Raw genomic sequence first — 22435 nt, forward strand, 5'->3', positions numbered from 1 at the left:
CTATTCTTGCTCCCCATCTTTCCTCTCAGATCCATTGCCACTGCTGGTTTGGATAGTGACAAAAGTCCCGAGTAATTGTGCCTTAGACCAAACAAAATACCTCATTGCTCTCAAACTGAAGGACCTTTGGCTGTCTTAGTATGATTTGCTTTGCTTACTCTTAAATGCCATCTTGCTTAGAATCTAAGTCTGAGCACAATGCCCCAGAGCTCATTATTGATCTTGCCTGTCTTGCCTGCAGAGAATCAGCAGCAGTAACCCTCACAACACTGCCTTCTGAGCTCTTGCTAGACAGACTTCATCCCAACCCCATGTACCAGAGGATGCCACTCCTTTTGAATCCCAAGCTGCTCAGCCTTGAGTATCCAAGGAATAACATTGAATATGTGAGAGATATCGGAGAGGGGGCATTTGGAAGGGTCTTTCAAGCAAGGTAAAGTTTACCCATGAAAAAAAATGTCTCCATTGAAAAATATGTTACCAGACCATTAGCTTGATGTATATATACCATGTATAATAATTATAAAATTAGTTAATTCTTTACATCATTAGCTTTATTTGCATTGTATACTATACTTTGAATCTTAATAATTTCTCATCTTTGCTGGAAAATGGGAGTGTTTATGGTAAGAATATATTTTATTGCATCTAAAAGTAATTTACTGACTCTGTATGGATGCAGCTCCACAGACACATAGCTGGGCCAGAATATGTGGACTCAGTGTTAACCGTGATGTTGGCCTTGTGCTCTTGGGCAAGATACAACCTTACCTCCACTCATAGTGGCTCTGGTATAGAGGTTATATGAATAATGAAAACCTCACACAAATATTTATTGAAAACCAAAATTTGTAAGGCACCAACTAGGCTCTATGGGGAATATAAAAATGAGTAATCCATGGTCCCTGCTTTTAAGGAATTTGGATTGTATATAAATGTGAGTGGATATAATGGGGCATGTATGATGTTACTGATCTTTGGGGTTTTTTCTCAATAAATTTATCTCTCAGGGCTCCAGGCTTACTTCCCTACGAACCTTTCACTATGGTGGCAGTCAAGATGCTCAAAGAAGAAGCCTCAGCAGATATGCAAGCAGACTTTCAGAGGGAGGCAGCCCTCATGGCAGAATTTGACAACCCTAACATTGTGAAACTCTTAGGTATGAAAATGCAAGTGAGGTAACTTATTTCATCAGAAAACAGAGGCTTTCCAAGCCTTTCTTCCTTTATATTTCACTTATTTGTGCTTCTCTTTAATCAGTGGGTTGTCTCTGTTTCTATTCAGGGTTAGTTCCCTCACCTAGGTCTATCTCAACCCTGTGGGTCATTTGCTACTTAATAGATTATTCCTCTCTAATTTCATCCCTTCAATTTTTCTCTGCCTTTGCTGCTTCCTTATTATTTGTAAAAATGTTAAATATCTCCATTGTAAAGAATCTGCTTCTCCATCACAGAATGAATCAGTATTGAACAGTCTATATTTTACTTATTTTGTTTCTTCTTTTGAATGTCACGAGGGCAGTGATTTATACCATTTTTGTTCATTGTTGTGTTTCCATCTGTTCATAAATTCAACAAATATTCAGTTTTTATTAATATAGCAATGAACAAAACTTTCAAAAATTCCTGCTCTCATGGAGCTTACATTCTATTGAGAGAGATGGATAATAAAAATCGAAGCAGAGGAGAAGTTTTCAGAGTGTGAGCTAAAATTTTTGAAGACTTTAGGGAAAATATGACATTTATATAAAGACCTGGCAAAGATAAGTAAGGGAATAGCAATGTGAATATCTTGGGACATTCCCAGATGAATGAGAAGCATTTGCAAAGATCCTGCAACAACAGCTCATGTAGTATGTGCTTGAGGAATAGCGAGTGTGGCTGAAGCAGAGTGGAAGAGGGGAGAGGTCTCAAAGATGAGATCAGAGAGATCATAGAAGAGGTGGGCAGGTCCCATCCAGCCTTATGAAAAACATTGGCAAATGGAAGTGACATGTCATGTCAGGACACATTTTTTTTCAGAACTTCTCTGGCTTCTTTCTTGCATGTAATCTGCATGGAAGAAATGAAAGCAGGGAGACAGTAAACAGGTATTGCTATGGTGCAGAAAGGGAAGATAGTGGCCTGGACTGTGTGATGGTAGTGAGGATAATGAGAAATGATCAAGTTCTATGTGTCCCTGAAAGGTAGAGCCAAATAATTTACTGACAGACAAAATGTGAGATGTGCAAAGAAAGAAATCAAGGATTTTTGCTGTGCAGCTAAAAGAGGGGAGGTTTGATTGACTGAGTTGAGGAAGACACAGGAGAAGTATGACAAGGAGAATGAGTGACTGAAGTTTGGGTAGAGGTCACAAAAAAAGGAAGTCAAGTAACTTAGAGGAATGTTAAAATCCAGAATCATGATATGTCTTGAACAGTTTCTGGCATATTGTAGGTAGTATATAAATATTTGTTGAGTAGATGAATAAAAGTTATTGAGCACAGAGCAATTCATCTTAAAAACCTTTCTGCTTCCTCAACTCCCAAACACGTTCACTAATCCACTAAACATATATATTTTTTTCAAGATCATCAAGCAATTTATACTGCAATAAAATAGTCTCTTCTCAGGTTTCATCACAAATAATTTTTTGCAAGATTTGACACTCTAGGCTGGCCTCTTCCATGAAATTGCTATGACCCATCCTCTCTCTACTGTTCTCCACCTCCCTTAGCCTTGGTCAAGGGCTTCTCTCTTCCACTGCCCTACTTCCACCCCTACCAAGAGTCAATGCATTTAGTGTCTTTGTCCTTCTTTTCACTGTGCACTCTTCCTCCATATAACTCTTCTTGGGTAAGCTCCTGCCCTCCCCCAATATTTTGATAACTCAAAAATCAAAATATCAAGGAAACACAAAAAATGGCAGAGTAAAGGTTACTTCCTAGATTCCTACTCCCAGAGAAAGAGGCATAGATCTTGGACTGCTACACATGAGTATATTACTCCCCCACAAGAAAAGCATTGTGAATCAGCGTGGGACACACAAAAGAGGGGGAAAAAAGGTGAACAGGAGATAGGATTGTGAAATCTGGAGTGTGCAAGACAAACGATAGAGAATAGAGCATGGATGGCTGCACCTGCCTGGCCAGCGAGTGAAGTGGGATCAGACCCACAGGAGAACATATTGGTTCCCCACTGATCTCCACACCCACTCAGACAGGAACCTGCCTGAAGTTAGTGCAAAATCACAGCAGGAGGTAATATGGGGTTCTGTGGAGAGGAGACAATGGTAGGAAGCATCTTGAACTCCCCAGAGCTCTATGCTGGCATGGCAGTTTGGATTTCAGGTAACTTAGTCTTTTTTTATTTATTCTTCTTTTTAATTTCTTTTCTTTTTTTTCTTTTTGTTAAAGATTCAACACATTCTCCACCGGTCACTTAGTCTTTAAATCAACAAAAGTAATGAAAGATAAAGAGGCTCACTATATAATGGTGAAGGGTAAAGTTCAACAAGAAGACATAACAATTCTAAATGTCTGTTTACTCAGCTTAGGTGCACCCAGATTCATAAAGCAAACTCTACTTGATCTAAACAAAATGATAAACAGTAACACCATAATAGCCAGAGACTTCAACACCCCACTGACAACACAGGACAGATCCTCCAAACAGAAAATTAACAAAGAAATAATGGACTGGGCCTGACTGACATTTGCAGGACATTCTAACCCAAAACCACTGAATATATGTTCTTCTTATCAGCTCATGGAACATTCTCTAAGAATGACCATATCTTAGGACACAAAGCACATCTCAAAAAATATAAAAAAATAGAAGGCCGGGCGCTGTGGCTCACGCCTGTAATCCTAGCTCTTGAGAGGCCGAGACGGGCGGATTGCTCAAGGTCAGGAGTTCAAAACCAGCCTGAGCAAGAGCGAGACCCCCGTCTCTACTATAAATAGAAAGAAATTAATTGGCCAACTGATATATATATAAAAAATTAGCCGGGCATGGTGGCGCATGCCTGTAGTCCCAGCTACTCGGGAGGCTGAGGCAGGAGGATTGCTTGAGCCCAGGAGATTGAGGTTGCTGTGAGCTAGGCTGACGCCATGGCACTCACTCTAGCCTGGGCAACAAAGCGAGACTCTGTCTCAAAAAAAAAAAAAAAAAAAATAGAAATTATACCACACCCCTTCTCAAATCACAGTGGAATAAAAGTAGAAATCAATCCTAATAGAAACTCTCATTTCTACACAAAAACGTGGAAACTAAACAACCTTCTGCTGAACGATTATTTCATAAACAAGGAAATTAAGATGGAAATCAAATGATTCTTTGAACTAAATGACAAAGGAGACTCAAGATATCAAAATCTATGGACACAGCTAAAGCAGTCCTGAGAGGAAGTTTATTTCCATAAATGCCAAAAGAAAGAAAGATCACAAATAGACAACCTAATGAATCAACTCAAAGAGCTAGGAAAAGAACAGACCAACACCAAACCCAGCAGAGGAAGTGAAATTAATAAGATAAATTCAGAACTAAATGAAAATGACAAGAAAACTATATGGAAGATTAATAAAACAAAAGTGATATGCCTTTGGATAGACTAACAAAAAGCAGAAAAGAAAAATCTCTAATCTTCATCAGGAACAAAAATAGAGAAATTACAACTAATGATATGGAGATATAAGATGTCATTTATGAATACTACAAAAACCTTTATGCACACAAACTGGAAAATGTAGAAGAAATAGACAAATGTTTAGAAACACACAGCCTCCCTAGGCTTAAGCAGGAAGAAATAGAATTCCTGAGCAGACTGATATCAAGTATTGAAATTGAAACAGCAATAAAAAAACCTTCCTAAAAAGAAAAGTCCCAGACCAGATGGTATCACACCTGAATTTTACCACACCTACAAAGAAGAACTGGTGCCTATCCTGCAGAAATTATTCCACAACATCAAGAAGGATGGAATCCTCCCCCAACACATTTTATGAAGCCAAGAGAACCCTGATATGCAACAAAAAAAGATAACTACAGACCAATATTCCTTATGAACACAGATGCAAAAATTCTCAACAACATCCTAGCAAACCGAATGCAGGTGCTTATCAAGAAAAGAATCCATCATGACCAAGTGGGCTTCATCCCAGAGATGCAGGGATGGTTCAACATACACACATATACAAATGTAATTCACCGCATGAATCAAGGCAAAAACAAAGACCATATGATGCTCTAAATAGACACAGAAAAAGCATTTGACAAAAATCACCCTTTTATGATAAGAACACTTAACAAAAATAGGCATAGACAGGGCTTACCTGAAAATGATACAAGCCATATATGACAAACCCACAGCCAACATCATACTGAATGGGGAAAAATTGAAAGCATTCCCACTTAGAACTGCAACCAGACAAGGTTGCCCACTATCTCACTTCTATTCAATATAGTGCTGGAAGTCCTTGCTAAAGTAATTAGACAAGAGAGCGGAATTAAGGATGTCCAAATGGGGGGAGAAGACATCAAACTCTCACTCTTTGCTGATGATATTTAGAAAACCCCAAGGATTGAACCAAGAGACTCCTGGAATTGATAAATGAATTCAGTAAAGTCTCAGGATACAAAATCAACAGACACAAATCAGAGGCATTCATATATACAAATAACAATCAAACTGAGAACCAAATCAAAGACTCAATACCCTTCACAATAGCAACAAAAAAATAAAGTACTAGGAATATATTTAACTAAGGAGGTAAAAGACCTCTACAGGGAGAACTATATAAGGAAATAGCAGAGGATGTAAACAGGTGGATGCTCATGGGTCAGCATAATCAACATTGTTAAAATGTCTATATTACCCAACGTGACCTACAGATTCAATGTAATCCCTATTAAAATACCAACATCATTTTTCAAAGATATAGAAAAAATAATTTTATATTTTGTATGGAACCAGAGAAGATCCCGTATAGCAAAGCAATCCTAGGCAATAAGAACAAATGGAAGGCATCAATTTACCAGACTTCAAACTATACTACAAGGCTATAGTAATTAAAACAGCTTTGGATTGGCACAAGAACAGGGACATTGACCAGTGGAATAGAACTGAGAACCCTGATATAAAACCATCCTTCTTGGCTGGGCGTGGTGGCTCACACCTATAATCCTAGCACTCTGGGAGGCCAAGGTGGGAGGATCACTCAAGGTCAGGAGTTCGAAACCAGCCTGAGTAAGAGCAAGCCCCCGTCTCTGCTTAAAATAGAAAGAAATTAATTGGCCAACTAAAAATATATAGAAAAAATTAGCCAGGCTTGGTGACACATGCCTGTAGTCCCAGCTACTGGGGAGACTGAGGCAGGAGAATCACCTGAGCCCAGGAGTTTGAGGTTGCTGTGAGCTACACCAACACCATTGCACTCTAGCCAGAGCAACAGAGTAAGACTGTGTCTCAAAACAACAAACAAAACAAAACTATCCTCCTATAGCCATCTAATCTTTGACAAAGCAGACAAAAACATACACTGGGGAAAAGAATCCTTATTCAACAAATGGTGCTATCAAAACAATTCTCCTTCCCAAATCACCAAAGGCAATCACAGCAACAACAAAAATAAATAAATGGGACCTGATCAAATTAAAAAGCTTCTGCACAGCCAAAGAAACTATCACAAGAGCAAACAGAGTAAAAGTTTACAGAATGGGAGAAAATTTTCACATGCTGCCCATCCGATAAAGGACTGATAACTAGAATCTATTTAGAACTCAGGAAAATCAGCAAGAAGAAGTCAAAGAACCCTATCAAAAAGTGGACAAAGGAAATGAACATAAACTTTTCAAAAGACGACAGAATAATGGCCAACAAACATATGAAAAAATGCTCAACATTTCTAATCATCAGGGAGATGCAAATCAAAACCACAGTGAGATATCATTTATTTCCAGTGAGAATGGCCTTTATCAAAAAGTTCCAAAACAATAAATGTTGGCATTGATGTGGAGAGATAAGAACACTCCTACACTGCTGGTGGGACTGCAAACTACTACAACTTCTGTGGAAAGCAATGTGGAGATACCTTAAAGAGATACAAGTAGAACTACCATTTGCTCCAGCAATTCCATTACTGGACATCTACCTGAAAGAACAAAAAAGACATTCTATAAAAAGGACATCTGAACTTGAATGTTTATAGCAGCACAATTGCAAAGATGTGGAAGCAACCCAAGTGCCCATCAATATATGAGTGGATTAATAAAATGTGGTATATGTATACCAAGGAGTACTATTCAGCTGTAAGAAACAATGGTGATATAGCACCTCTTGTATTTTCCTCGATAGAGCTGGAACCCACTCTACTAAGTAAAGTATACCAAGAATGGAAAAATAAGCACCACATGTACTCACCATCAAATTTGATTCGCTGATTAACACCTAAGTGCACATATAGGAGTAACATTTATCGGGCATCAGGCAGATGGGAGGAGGGGATGGGTATATACATAATGAGTGTGATGCTCACTGTCTGGGGGATGGACACGCTTGAAACTCTGACTTGGGGCATGGGGGGAGGTAAGGGCAATATACATAACCTAAACATTTGTACCCCCATAATATGCTGAAATAAAAAAATTTAAAAAAATTAAAATCTCCACCCTTCTCTCTTCCCTAACCTTCAGATACAAACTGTCTACTGCTTGCTGGATGTTGACACCCACTTCACCTCAACTTTCACAAAACCACACCTGATAAGGCCTTTTAAACTAGCTGTTTTATTTCTGGCTGTCTTAAGCATTTACCCAAACATTGTGAGCTAGAAATATCAGGAAGAGTTGAAGATCCATGAGGAACACTGAGGCCTTCCTTTCGTACTGGTTTTGAGATGCCTGTTCAACATCTATCAGACATAGAAAATATAGTACTAGAGCTTGAGCAAGATACTGAAGAGATAGATACTGCTGCTTTTCTAATTTTGTGTAATTTGAAAGCTTTTGACAATGATCTGCAATGAGCACCACACTGAGAAGTTTTCCTATTGAAGAATAATTTTTATTGTTTCTTAAAGTGTTCATTCTGCATTCATATGTTAGTTGCAATTTCCTAACATTCTGAATTCCTAAGATTGATTCAAACACAAACTATGTACAATTTACAAATTTATGGTTACTGTGGTATCAGGCTTATACATCACTAAGAGTTTTTTTATTATTTTTATTGTCCAACAAGAACTCAAACTTATATTACCATTTGTTAAATGTTATATCTAAATGTCATTTCAATGTTCTATGAACACAGGGTCTGTTTTTTATTTGAGCATGCATAGATAGTAATCATTTGTGCATGTGATTCCACTACTCTTAGTTTCTTATATATCAGTAGAAGGAAGAGGAATTAGGAAAATCCATAAAATTCACTTCTAATCAAAGAAATCTTTGTTTTATACATTTGAAATATTTGGCATTTACTGAACATTTGTATCTTAAAAATTTATTCTCTTTTATTGAAATCCTAGTGTATAATGGTTTTATAAATTAAAGAAAATGAATATGAATACAGAGATATGCAGAATTTTAGAATAGGAATAAGCATTAGAGATCAGACTCTTACCCAATATTCTGGAAGTTGAGAAAACAGTAGAACAATGAGGTGAGATAATTTGTTGAAATGTCACACTAATGTTTTAAGATATGGCTTGGAACAGGCATGAGGTTTTCTTACACTTATCCATTTACCCATCTATCTTTAAATTTTTCTATCCATCAAATTGTAAATCTGTCTATCCATCCATCAAACTTTAAATCCATCCATCCATTTTACATCCTTCCATCCATCAACATATATTGAAAACCCACAGTGAGCCATGTATAATATTAGGCCTGAGATTACAAGGGTGAATAAAACATAGTCCTTCCCTCAAGAATTTGATTCCACTTGGAAGTCCCAACTGAGAGTTGGGTTAGAGTTATTACAATATGTAAAACATTTCAAGCTCATATATATGTGTGTGTATATATATTTATTTTTACATATATAATTATAAAGTATATGTATATGCATGTATATGTAATTATTCATAACCATCAGAAAATAGAAATCTTCCATATAATATTTTCTGTATCAAAGAGTGGAACATTTCATTAAATAACCTCAGTTCAAAAAAAAAAAACTTTTTCTCAGAGAAATATGTTACTATTTTTTTCCAATATAAGAAAATCTTTTTAAGTCAACTCAACCAGCATAGCATTGGTAAAGTCAGTTGATGAGATAGGTAACTAAAGATGATAGATCCAAAGAGGATTGTGGAGAAGAAATTTCTAAGTATGACTCAGCTAACATTTCTCTAATTTTTCCCTTAGTATGTATAAATATGCTGACTGCTAAAGACTCTGGAAGTAAAAACTAACACCAAGATAACAATATTCCTTATTTCTTCTCTTTTTCAGAGACTTCTAATTTTTGCCTGGAAAAAAAGTAATAGACCTAATAACCTATTTTTTATGGTGATGTGACATTGTGCCCATCTGATATAATATTCCAAGCAGGTTATCCAGTTTCTTTCTCAAATTTATCAAGATTTTACAATTTAAAAATGCCCTCTGGGTATTAAATCTAAGACTCTATTGATATTTACATTTTTTCTTTGTAGAATGAACAGTGTAAACCTAAATATCAAAATGTTTTACTGCAGCAACCTAAATACTGCATCTGAGAATCTTGGATTGTTTTTGTTATTCTTCCCAAACTTTATACGACATCTTCCTTATTATCATTCTTCAGAGAAGTAAACAGAAACACGGAGCAATTCCATTACATACCCAGAGCAAGCATCCATTCATAAACTCATTCCCCAGACATGATCGAGCTCCTACTCTGCTAGGTGTGTGGCAGAGGTGGGGAAGTCAAGGAAGAATAAGACATAATCTCTCCTTTCAAGGTGTTAAAATGTTGAAAAGCAGCCTCAAATAAACAAATGAACATAAAATAGGACGGTAGGTACTATGTTAAAGGATGGTAGAAGGAAAATCTAACTGATCCTGGGCGGGTCAGGAGCTGAGGCACCCTAGGGAGAGTGATAAATAAGCTGAATTTTAAAAGATAAGTAGGGGCTGGGAGCGGTGGCTCACACCTGTAATCCTAGCACTCTGAGAGGCCAAGGCGGGCGGATTGCTCAAGAGCAGGAGTTCGAAATCCCGTCTCTACTAAAAATAGAAAGAAATTAATCGACCAACTAAAAGTATATATACAAAAAAAAAAAAAAATTAGCGGGGCATGGTGGCGCATGCCTGTAGTCCCCGCTACTCGGGAGGCTGAGGCAAGAGGATCGCTTGAGCCCAGGCGTTTGAGGTTGCTGTGAGCTAGGCTGACGCCACGGCACTCACTCTAGCCTGGGCAACAAAGTGAGACTCTGTCTCAAAAAAAAAAAAATAAAAATAAAAGGTAAGTAGATTCTGGTTAGCCAAAGACATGTGGTCAGGGTTGGACTATGGTACTGCCAACAAAAAACCAGCCAAGGCCTTGTGTTTTCTGATCTGGCCATTTGCTTTTGGGCCGCTCCTTCCATTGTGTCATTGGAGAAACTGAGGCTAACGGAGGATGCTCTTCTGGTTCCAGGTGTATGCGCGGTCGGGAAGCCAATGTGTCTGCTCTTTGAATACATGGCCTTTGGGGACCTCAACGAGTTCCTCCGCAGCATGTCCCCTCACTCCGTGTGCAGCCTCAGCCACAGTGACCTGTCCACGAGGGCTCAGGTGTCCAGCCCCGGACCCCCACCCCTGTCCTGCGCTGAGCAGCTTTGCATTGCCCGGCAGGTGGCAGCCGGCATGGCCTACCTCTCGGAGCGCAAGTTTGTCCACAGGGACTTGGCCACCAGGAACTGCCTGGTGGGTGAGAACATGGTGGTCAAAATTGCTGACTTTGGCCTCTCCAGGAACATCTACTCAGCAGACTACTACAAAGCTAATGAAAACGACGCTATCCCTATCCGCTGGATGCCACCAGAGTCCATTTTCTACAACCGCTACACCACCGAGTCGGACGTGTGGGCCTACGGTGTGGTCCTCTGGGAGATCTTCTCCTACGGCCTGCAGCCCTACTACGGCATGGCCCACGAAGAGGTCATTTACTACGTGCGAGACGGCAACATCCTCTCCTGCCCCGACAACTGCCCTCTGGAGCTCTACAATCTGATGCGTCTGTGCTGGAGCAAGGTGCCTGCAGACAGACCCGGTTTCGCCAGCATACACCGAATTCTGGAACGCATGTGTGAGAGGGCGGAGGGAGCCGTGAGTGTCTAAGGTTGAAGATGTTCCAGTAAAACGCTGCCGTCTCCTCTCAGACTCTGTGAGCTAGAGGAGTCCTGTACCAGAGGCCCAACGAGACCCGGATGGGAAAGGAAAACAGTAGACATGAATAGCCTGTTGTTTTGTTTTCCCCCGGAAAAGCAAAGACATTGCACAACCCATGTGGCAGACCCACGCACTGCAAGTCAGTGATTGGAAACACAGGCAGGGAAATGTGTCAGATAACAGGAGATAAGTTCTTCCTCATGGGGAAAGTTTGCAGCACACATCGTACAGAGAAGAAAGGCATCCTGTGCAGTTCCTGCAGTAGCTGGCCACAGAGCAAAGTCTTGCTGAATTAAATTTTAATTTGAAATGGGACTCAGAGCTTTGTTTTTTAATAGTTAATTCCCTGTGCATATCTTCATGTAAGACATTTAGATAGAGTATAGAAAACTAAAAAGAAAGCCATTCATTCTCTCCCTACCCAAAGACAGGTGTTAGTTTTTTGTTAAATTTCTTTCTTGCATTTAATGTATAGTTTTATATTTGTTTGTAGTCTGCAAGTTGTGCTTATACTTTATTGATAGAAGGTTTCTAAAGAATAAAAGGACAAATCAGCAAGGATGTATTCTTACTGTGGTTTTGAGTTTGCTTTTCTGTCTTTGTGCTTCTCCTTTACAAGTTTTTTCTTTGTACTTGTCACAAATTTAATCTGTTTTATTTTATTCTTCCAATTTTTCTGAAAAACATTTTCTGTATGTTATTGATTTATCCTCTTCTTTGATAATTTTATTAGCACCTTTTCCTTCCCTTTAAGCTTTATTTCTTCCTCCTTCTAACCCTTCTCTCCTTTCTCAGTTATTTGTCTATTTTTCCCTTTTATTTCATACATACAATACACCATGGAAGAAATAATATTTTAACACTATATATGTGTGTGTGTATATATATATATATATATATATATGCATGCCTTTTGCAAAGTATTACCATTTTCCTCTGTATTTGCCTTAAAAGCCACACATTTCAAATATGTCATCTATTGATTTTGCTGCCGTAGTTTAAGCCTCTTAACCATAGTTTATTATATGAGTTTTCACAAGATGCTCTTGTGGCTCCAAGTTATTTCAAATCGAATGTTTTTGTGCATTCTAACATTTTTTTTCTTTAATATAGTGCTGCTTAACAACTTTCTGCATGATGTATTAACGTGTCTTGTTATATTTTATGATTTTTTTAAAAACTTCTGGAACTCAGATTCCTGGAGCTTCATATTTCTCAGTGGAGCCCCACATGATATATCTTTATCTAAGTCCAACATAAATGATATGAGTTTATTCCTGATACAGCACGAACCCTAATTCTTCTGACAAATAAACAGAGAAGAGAAAATAGCAGTCTGTCTACTCTATACCAGCTCACTTTAATTCAAAATAATTCAAACTAATTAGGGCAATGGAGAAATGGTCTAATTTTTGAAAACAGATTTTCAGCTGTCAGCTGGAAATCTCTACCAGAAATCCCCAAATCTTCCTTATGCAACAACTTGATATCTTTGCTGGGAAATCTGCCATTCCTTGTTCAGAGTCTCTCTAGGCAACCAAGACAAAAATGTGGAAATTACCCCAGACTTTGTCCTCTCTTTCATCCCCAAGATTCTATCAGTTTTACTTCCTAAAATCCTCCTGCTCACATCCTCTTCCCTTCAGCCTTCAAGCCCACTAGTTTATTATCAGAACTTCCTCTCATTTCAGGCCTGAGCAGATCCCATAGGCTACAAAGACAGTGAGGAGGCAGTCATTCACGGTTCTTAGTCATAAATAGGGAAGTCAGAACCTAGGATTGAGACCTACAGAGTCAAAGAGATGAAAGTCATGATTGTAAGTCCAAAATTGACACTGTCATCCAAAGGGCTAGATGAAATGAAGTTGTAGCATGAGTCTAAAACAGAAAGAAGCCAACAAAGCAAAAAAGTTGGAGAGGGCCACCAGCAAGTCTAGAACTTTAGTGTAGATATCCATGGCATATTTCAGATGATTTATACATGCATGTCACATACGCTCTGCAAATCTCAAAGAGGGCCTCGGGATTTTCTCAGCTGCTAAAGCTTTATTGTAAAAGAAAGACATGGAAGTGAGGCTAACAGGAAATATAATAACCATAATAAATTTATACCAGCTAGTGTTATTGAAAGATTACCATGCATATTCTAAGGCCTTTAAATATCAGAACATACCTATGATGTTGGTACTATCATTACACCCATTTTTTAGGTGAGGAAATAGTCATAGAGGGATTGTGTAACTGGCCTAAGCATAAAGAGCAACAGAGCCTAGTTTTTGACCCAAAAAAAACCAAGTTCTCAATCACCATATTGTGGTGTCTTGATATATTTATAGAGGAAACAACTCAGTAACTATTTGGAGGTGATTTGCAATCTGCAAGTAGTTTCAAAGCACACACTATACCCCTTATTCTATTAATTTCCTATCCAAGGCTTTTTAATGAACAAAAATGTCTATTTTAACATTGTCAACTTAAGTTAACCAAAATGTACAATAGAGGGCGTGTTTATTTTTTCATGAGTTCTAATTGCATTTTCAAGTAAAGATCACTAACTTATTACCGTAGAATTCACACTAATGTTCTGGATCAGAGGAATATGGATGCATTATTTACCAGAATTGTTTCCTTTTTTTAATAAAGATTTTTTTCCCATATTAGAATCATTGTATGAATTCAAAAAGGGAAAAAAAGAGAGATACTCTCAGTGCCACTGTTACCAAGTGCCAGGGTAGACATCAGTAAAGCATCAATGATCATTTCAAGTGGTCAGATACCAAACATGGCAAGATACCAGAGTATTTTGCATATGACACCAAAAAACATATTCTCTTGTATTGCAGTAGAGTGGAAAAAGAATACTTCCTTTTTAATTTATAGTCTATTATGAACCTTTTCCATGTCATTAAGTATTTTTCCAAAAATCCAATTTGATTTCTGAATGATATTCCATTTTGTGAAATACTTTAATCAATCTTTTATTTTTGAACATTTACATTTTTTTCTAACTTTCACCATTACAAAGAACACTGTAATGATCATTCTTATTTGTGCATGTCCACATTTCTCTTTATGAAAATTCTGAGAAAGGGAACATCGGGGCCAAATGGTGCATACAATATTAACACTTTTGTTATGTAGCTTCCTGTTCACTAAAAACATTGCTCCTATTTCTGCATTGTATAGAGACTCATAGCCTAAACATTTGCTATTATGCAGAATTAATTCTCTGTTTTTTAGAAACCTTTTGCCTGGTTATTAAAAAATCTCTTTTTAATTTCATTTTTTAAATTACCAGTGAGGTCAAATTTTTCTTGTTCCTAGGTCATTAATAGTTTTTATTTTGGCAATTGCCTACAGCCAGTTTTCTATTTTGTTCATATTCTAATTGAATTGAATAAGATTCATTTTTATAAAAAGCATATCAAACCTTTTGTATTCTTTACACAAAGAGAGAGAATATATATATTTTTTACCTTAAAATAACATTTGCTTTTTTCTTGCAAGAGCAATACTTTACTTGTTGAAGAGAAAAAATAATATATAATAAATAACAAACAATAAAAAAGTTAAAAAAACACCTATGGCTATCATGATATTCTTCCCACCTTGTTCAGATAGGTAGACAGGTAGATAGACAGATAGATGATTGATATATAGGTAAATAGGTAGATAATTTTAAACCAAAGCAAGCTTATACTGTTACCTTGTTTCAAGGTTTGCTTTTATCACTTAATTAATCTTAAACACCTTCCATATGAATAAGTATTCATGTGCAACACTAATTTTGATGGTTAAATAGTATTCTATTATATTGATTAATCATAATTTTTGTAACTATTTTTTAGTGATGGACATTTGATTTATTTCTATTTTTCCATTATAAAAGGTAATGTTTTGATAATCCTGTTGCTAAATTTTGTGAGCACCTATGTTGTGATATTTTTAGATATAACTCTTGAAAATGGAATTTCTAGATTAAAGGGTATATGCACTTTTAATGCTTTTTAATATATTGAAAAATTACCTTCCTGAATTATTTTATCAATGTACACAACTTCCAGCCAGAAAAGAGAGCCCATTTAGTTTAACCTCACCAATACTGAGTATAAGCATTTTAATCATTGCCAATATCATATCTTAAATGGTTTATTTTGTAGCCTACATTTATGTTTCCTTAAAATACTAATGAAGTTGAACATTTTTTTTTCAATGTTTGGGGGATAATTGATTTGTGATTTTCCTCCTATTATTTTTCTATTGGATGTATCTTTTTCTTTGCTTTGTAAAAGTACTTTATATATTAAGGAGTCAAATTTTGTCATACATGTGTTAACTACTTTTATTATGTTAAAATGTATACTTCTATTTATATTTTACTATAGTTTTCATTAATCAAGAAAGAATGTTGACTTTTCTGTCTACTCAGATGATTGTGGCTTTTTTCTGAATTGATCTGTTAATATGTGCAATTGTATGAATTTATTTCCTGACATTGAGATATCCTTGTGTTCTGGGAATAAACACTTTGGGTGAGTCACTTCAATCTTTTACTTAGCTACTAAATCTGTTTTATTAACATTTATTTGCATCACTATTTATAAATTCATAAAATTAAAAGTTTATCATTTTCTTCCATGTTAGCTTTTTGTTAGCATTATGATAGCTTCATAAACTTAGGAATTTCTTATGATCTTAGTTTATTTTAAAATATTTGTTATTTATTCATAAAAGCAAGACATATACATGTGTTAGCAACAAGAAAAGGAAGTCCTAAGAAGGATACAAATAAAAATAAATGAAAGATCCCCTTTTCTATTTATCTCTAGTCTCAGCCTAAGTGCCAACCACTCTATATTTCTAGTTTTAGTTCTGGTGATTACCACTGTAATTCTAACAAATACACTTGCTTATCTCTTTCTGAATCAATCCATTTTAGAAGGTATAAAACAGTTCACTTCATAAAAGATGGGCAGTTTAGAGCACTTTTACTCAAACCTCTGTCCATTTCCTGAGATGTGTTAATTAGCTTCTAGTTATATTGTTTATAACTTTCACAAATATGCAAAGGTCCGATTGATTCTACACTATGTAAGATAAAATTAGAGCTTCTAAATTTTTCTCAACCACTTATTCCTGCTGTCTACTCTCAATGTCAGTCAGCTATGCACCTATTGCTATGCTATCAGGATCAATATTTGCATTTTTTGTTCTGCAACAAGATTTGATTACTTTGACTGTGGGTTGATTCTAAACATGGAAAAAAAAAACCCAAAATATCTACAATTAAATTATGTGATCATATAAAGATTTGTGTGTGGCCCAACAAATGATGGTATTCCATTATTTTCATTTGATAAAATATTTTAATAATTATTCTTTTTATTTCCTCTATTTTATAGATGATATATTATTTAAAATATCACAGAATTTTTACATTCTGTTCTTCACATTGTTTTATTCTTCCTCTTCTGCCTCCCCTCTTTTATGCTTTTGTTTTCCATAAATATCTGGTGATCTTTGATTTATTATACATAATTACAAATAGAGAGTTGATTGGATTAGTATTGGTATTAGGAGTGGGGTCCTTTGTAGTTTTGTTGGTGTGTTTAACCAACGTGGCCTTTCTTCAGTGGGATGGCTACCTCTGGGCTCTGAATCTGTAGTTCATGGGGAGGTATAGGCAGCCTGAGTCAGAACCCCCGCCATTGCCAAAGTGATGAAGGACTCTACCCTGAGGATATAATACTCTGGTATATTTCACTGCTGGAGAGAGCTGCTATTCCTTTACTGCCTCCATTCCCCAAGAGAGTCTATTCTCCCCATATTACACTGCCTCCCTACCTAGATTCAACACTCACACCAACGCCCTTTCTCAGGCAAATCTTCTGATCTGTTCAGAGTGCAGTTTATGGGGATAGAGGCAAAACCTTTTAGTCTACCTGTCCTGTACCCAATCCTCTACAGTTGACCATCCTGACTGACAACCCACAGCCCATCCCTGTCTCTGTGTTTGCTGACTCAGGGCATGGAGCCTTTGTACATGTGAAATCACTTCTCACTTCCACTGACTCTTGGCTTTTGTGTATTGCACCATTTTGTGTATTGCACCATTTTAACCAGTGTCTTCCTTATAGTGAAGAGGATGTTGCCCTGTCCTTATAGAGTCAAATCTTTTTTTTTTTTTTTTTTTTGAGACAGAGTCTCACTTTGCTGTCCAGGCTAGAGTGAGTGCCATGGCGTCAGCCTAGCTCACAGCAACCTCAAACTCCTGGGCTCAAGAGATCCTACTGCCTCAGCCTCCCGAGTAGCTGGGACTACAGGCATGTGCCACAATGCCCGGCTAATTTTTTACATATATATATCAGTTGGCCAATTAATTTCTTTCTATTTATAGTAGAGACGGGGTCTTGCTCTTGCTCAGGCTGGTTTTGAACTCCTGACCTCAAGCAATCCGCCCGCCTCGGCCTCCCAGAGAGCTAGGATTACAGGCGTGAGCCACCGCGCCCGGCCTAGAGTCAAATCTTTATACCAGGTATATTCCAGGTCACTGTTCTCTTACTTGTTTCAGATCTATTTCTGTAGCACAGCCACCAAGATATGTGTACTTATAAATCTTTACTTTGGTAAAGATCACCAAAGAAATCATGTACCACTCACATCGCTTTCAATACTGAGTCATTACATACTGGAAGGAAGGATCAGAAACCACATTAATAGGAAGGACCCATAGTGTGAGTATCTGATTAAAAACAAGTCTTTCCCAGTGCATTTCTTATTATTATATAAAAAAGACATACAAGTGTCTAGATATTTTCCTTGCCTTCCAAAAGATCATATCATCTGATTGCAAAGGCAAATAATTAAATGGCTTCTAAACATTTACATGTCTTCCTTACTAAATCTTTCTTAATTAAAAACTTCTAAGAGATTCAACAGGGACAGTTCTTCTTATAAGCTTCATCATCCTACCTGTAATTATGCAACTAACCATCATTACTCTCCTTTCAAACCACAGCCTCTGGAAAGTACATACCATATTTAGAATTTTGCCCATAAGAAGAAAAACCACCTGCACTATCTAAGGTTATGTCAGAGAGACGTTAACCACAAAACCCACCAGGCTTAGATATACACTATCATTTTCTGGGTGTGCTCTTGACTATTTAGAGCTATGATTAAAATTAGAAGTGTTGGCATGGCACTGTTTTCTGACTTTCTTTTATAGCAATGTTCACACTGTGATGGTTAGTATAATGCTCCTCATTTCAATTGATGCTTTACTCAAGTATGGACTAAACATGATTTAAAGTCAACTCCACTTTTGCAATCTTGGGTTTTTTTAAATTATTGGTATGCATTATATTTAAAGATCTTAAGAAAGTCCATTGAGTGTCATGTCATTTTATTTAAATGTGAGTTAAAGAGCATCTTCTGACTCAAATAGCACCTTCTCAGGAGACTCTCAGAATCATTCTGTCCCACATTACTCTGCTCAGGTTGCTTTGCTCATGGCAACTTAAAGGAACCACCCTAATTTCGGTCCATTCCCCCAAAGTACTATCAGACATGACAGGAAAGAAGGAATAAAATAATGGAAGAAGACAGAAAGATCTACAGAGCAGCAACACGAGAGCAAAGAACCACAAGTAAATTCCACTTCTAAGAAGAAAGCAAAGAGGACCAGGAAATGGCTGAGGAGACACAATTTTTAAAAATAAGCCTCTAATATTTTAGGGAAAACATCTTTATCTCAGTTTCCACAGCTGACAAACCCAGTTTCCAATTATGAGATCAGCTTTGCAAAGCTATGTGAAAAATAGTTTTACATTTTTATGCTTAAGACAATTTTGGAAGAAAGCAGGCATCTACTGAGCCAACTTTAGAGAAATTTGGAGAAAACTCAGTTTTCCTTGTGAAATATCTCTTTTCTTATTGCAGTAAATGTGAATTTATCTGACACTTGCCCAGACTTGCCATTAATAGGTAATTCATTATATTTATAGCAAAACCAACAAGATGACTTCAAAAGAAATAGCTCTAAAGGAAAACTCATTAATTCTTTAATATAAATTTTTTACACTTAGATTTTACACTTTAAAAATCTACACTTAACCGGTTTTCCAAGATTGCCTTGTATTATTTACTAGCCTGACAGTTTTCCATTAACAGTGAATTTAGATTGGTTTATAATTTAAATATATGTACAACATCATTTCAGTGACTATATGATTAATCACTATGGGGCATAAGTATTATCAAGACAGACAGCAGATAGCTCCATGACATGTATGAACTCAGGATCACTCTATGCCTCAATATTCCTCATTTACAAAATGAGAATAATAATGGCACCTAGTTCATAGGTTATAAGAATTAAATGGTTTACTATGTGGAAAAGGCTTAGAAAAGTACCTGATACATAGTAAATAATTCCAAGGGTTTTGCTAATATAATTGTATCCAATTTTTTGCTATGCTATAAAAAACTGCCATGAATCATAGCATAGGTAAATAACACAAATCTTTTTACTATTTCCTACAGATACAGTAATAGAGCTAAAATAATTGGATCAGACTTAATAAACATTTTTAGGAATTTTATAAATATTGCAAAATTACCCTCCAGAAACCTTGCAAGTTACACAACCAATAACAAATGTATGAAAATGCCTATTTCCCATAATCTGTCTAACTTAGAATATCATCAAATTTAATTCTTAGCCAGTTTGAGAAGGTTGAAAGGAGAGAAATTTTAGCCCTCTGCTTCCTTTGATTTTTTTTTTTTAATTCCTGGAAATATTGAGGGGTTTTCCACAAATGTTTTCATCAAGGGTTTTTTTGTGTGTGAATTGTCATATGTATTCTACTATTTCTCTTCTACTGCTTGTCTTTCATCCGCTCAGGTCTAGTTTTATTTTGGAATCCCTATTAGAATGTATGTTCTGGATTTGCCCTTCATATCCATTATCTTCACTCTCATTGTATTAATTTTATATGATTTTCTTCTGAGATAGATAAATGTCTTCTTCCAATTTTCTCATTCGTTATGTCTCCTATCTACAGGATCCAATGTGCTTTTTACTGTTTTCATTGCACTATTTTATTTTTAATGTGAATTTAATTATTTTTAATAGGTAACATATTCACTTGGATCAACATTCAAAGGTTATAAAAATCTTTACAGCAGACTTCTACTTCCAGGGACACAGAGCAGATACGCTTTTCCCTCTTCTTTCCACGAAATACAACTAAAAAACCCCAAACATCATATGTAAAACAAACCTAGGAAGACTATGAAAGGTGGAGAGAAGACGAGAGATCCTTAGGAAGCAGACAGACCCAACGAATGACATGCTATTTTCTTTCTGCCTCAAATATCTCAGACTGGGAGCTAAGAAGCCAGCAACACAGACATGCTAATGGGTACACACCAAAAAAGCCCCAACTAAAGCCTGTTATCTTTAGCCAAAAAACAAGGAAAAGGGCAGTCTAGTAAGACAGAAAATTTTTAAACTATAATTGCTCTCTTCTAGCCAAACACCACAGAAAAAACTGGCATCACCTCCACCCACACCAACAAAGGCTGAGCAGGGATCCTAGGCACCTCCCTCGACAGGTGTAAGGAGGGGCTCCAACTCCCCACAGGTGTGGAGTAGAAAAGTCCTCCCCCGGAGCTGAGACTTTCATCCCCTCCCTGGGCTCTAAATGGGAGTAGAGGAAATATTGAAGGCAATTGTGTTACAAACAGGGAAGGCTAAAGGGATGTAAACAGAGAGGTCATTTCTATACTTTCTTCTAACTGCTAAAACGTCAACATTAGTAGACTGTGATAAATGATATATATATTGTATAATGTAATACCTACAACAGCCATTTACAAAGATGTACAAAGAGATATAGTGGAAAACACTACATAGAAATTGAAATGGAATTCTAAGAAATGTTCAATCAATCTGGAGGAAAGCAGGAGAAACAGAAACAAAACACAGAAAGAACAATTAACAAATAAAATGGCAAACAAGTCCTAACATAGTAATAGTTACATGAAGTGTAATTATCGCAGGATTTTAAATGTTTAGATAGGCTTCCAGCCCAAGATGGATGGAGAGCACGTTTGCCTCACCACCTGGGAACTCGATGAACTATAGATTTGAATAAATTTCTGCAAGATGGAAAGCAGATGGAGTCATGCTGACATGACAAAGAATGCAGGAAAAAGTGATACAGTCGGAGTAGAAACCATTCTTTTTGGCTAAACCCCTGAAAGGATAGAGACTATTTCCATAGATCTACTAATTAAAGTGCTATCACCTGGCAAGAGGGGGTCACTCCTGGCCCTTTGGGTAGTGGCCTTTCTGTTGTCAATGCCTGGGTCATATCAATAAACACTTTGACCATCACTCCTAATAACCAATCTCTTTTTCAGTGATTCCTTCCTTAAAACCATCCATTAAATTTTTATTCATTCATTTGACCAATACTTAACTGATTAGCTACTAAATGCTAGGCACTATCATAGATGCTGGGAAAATACTAGTGCACAAGACAGACAAGGTCTCTGGGACTCAGTGAAGTTTCAATTCTAGTGGAGAACAACCAATAAACATGAAAACAAAAATATAAATGAGACAGCTTCAATTAGCAATGAATGCTACGAAGGCAAAGACATTGCACAAATGAGTGCATATCCTTCCACCTGCTCACCACAAATAAATTCACTAGTGATTGCACTGTTATAGCATGCTAAAGGCTGTCGATATTCCACCTACCCCAAGTGATGGTGTTCTCATTGCTGTCAGTGAGTGATCTGACTCCAGAATCCCGTCCTTAGAGTACACTTCCTAGGGCCACTCCTAGGATACTGTTTCAGATCAGGTTTACTAGAAGCAAGCCTGTGCTGAGGATCCTGGGTAAGTGGCTTATTGACGGAGTGCTCTCAGGAGAAATGCATTAGGGAGTGAGGGTAGCAGTATCAGGCAGTGAAGGAGCTTGACAAAGGTGTGGTTTCAGCTGAAGTGTGGCCTCAGCTTGACCTCACAGGGAGCTCTGGAGTATGAACTGCACCTAAGAGGCTGTTCTACCCACAGGTATAGGAGA

At 36.9% G+C, this 22435-nt stretch overlaps 1 protein-coding gene across 3 annotated transcripts in view; it reads left to right on the forward strand.

Annotated features, from left to right (window-relative positions):
- Positions 1-15001, forward strand: part of MUSK (muscle associated receptor tyrosine kinase) — a 103147-nt gene extending 88146 nt beyond the window's left edge. For all 3 annotated transcript variants that reach the window (XM_012736737.3, XM_012736738.3, XM_012736739.3), the window contains 3 exons: positions 242-433; positions 1011-1159; positions 10603-15001. In XM_012736737.3, the coding sequence (XP_012592191.1) occupies positions 242-433; positions 1011-1159; positions 10603-11285 (1024 nt within the window). In that variant the 3' untranslated portion in view covers positions 11286-15001. The remainder of the gene's footprint in view (positions 1-241; positions 434-1010; positions 1160-10602) is intronic.
- The last annotated feature ends 7434 nt before the right edge of the window (positions 15002-22435 follow it).

The sequence above is a fragment of the Microcebus murinus genome, chromosome 12, assembly GCF_040939455.1.
Source record: "Microcebus murinus isolate Inina chromosome 12, M.murinus_Inina_mat1.0, whole genome shotgun sequence".
Lineage (NCBI taxonomy): Eukaryota > Metazoa > Chordata > Mammalia > Primates > Cheirogaleidae > Microcebus > Microcebus murinus.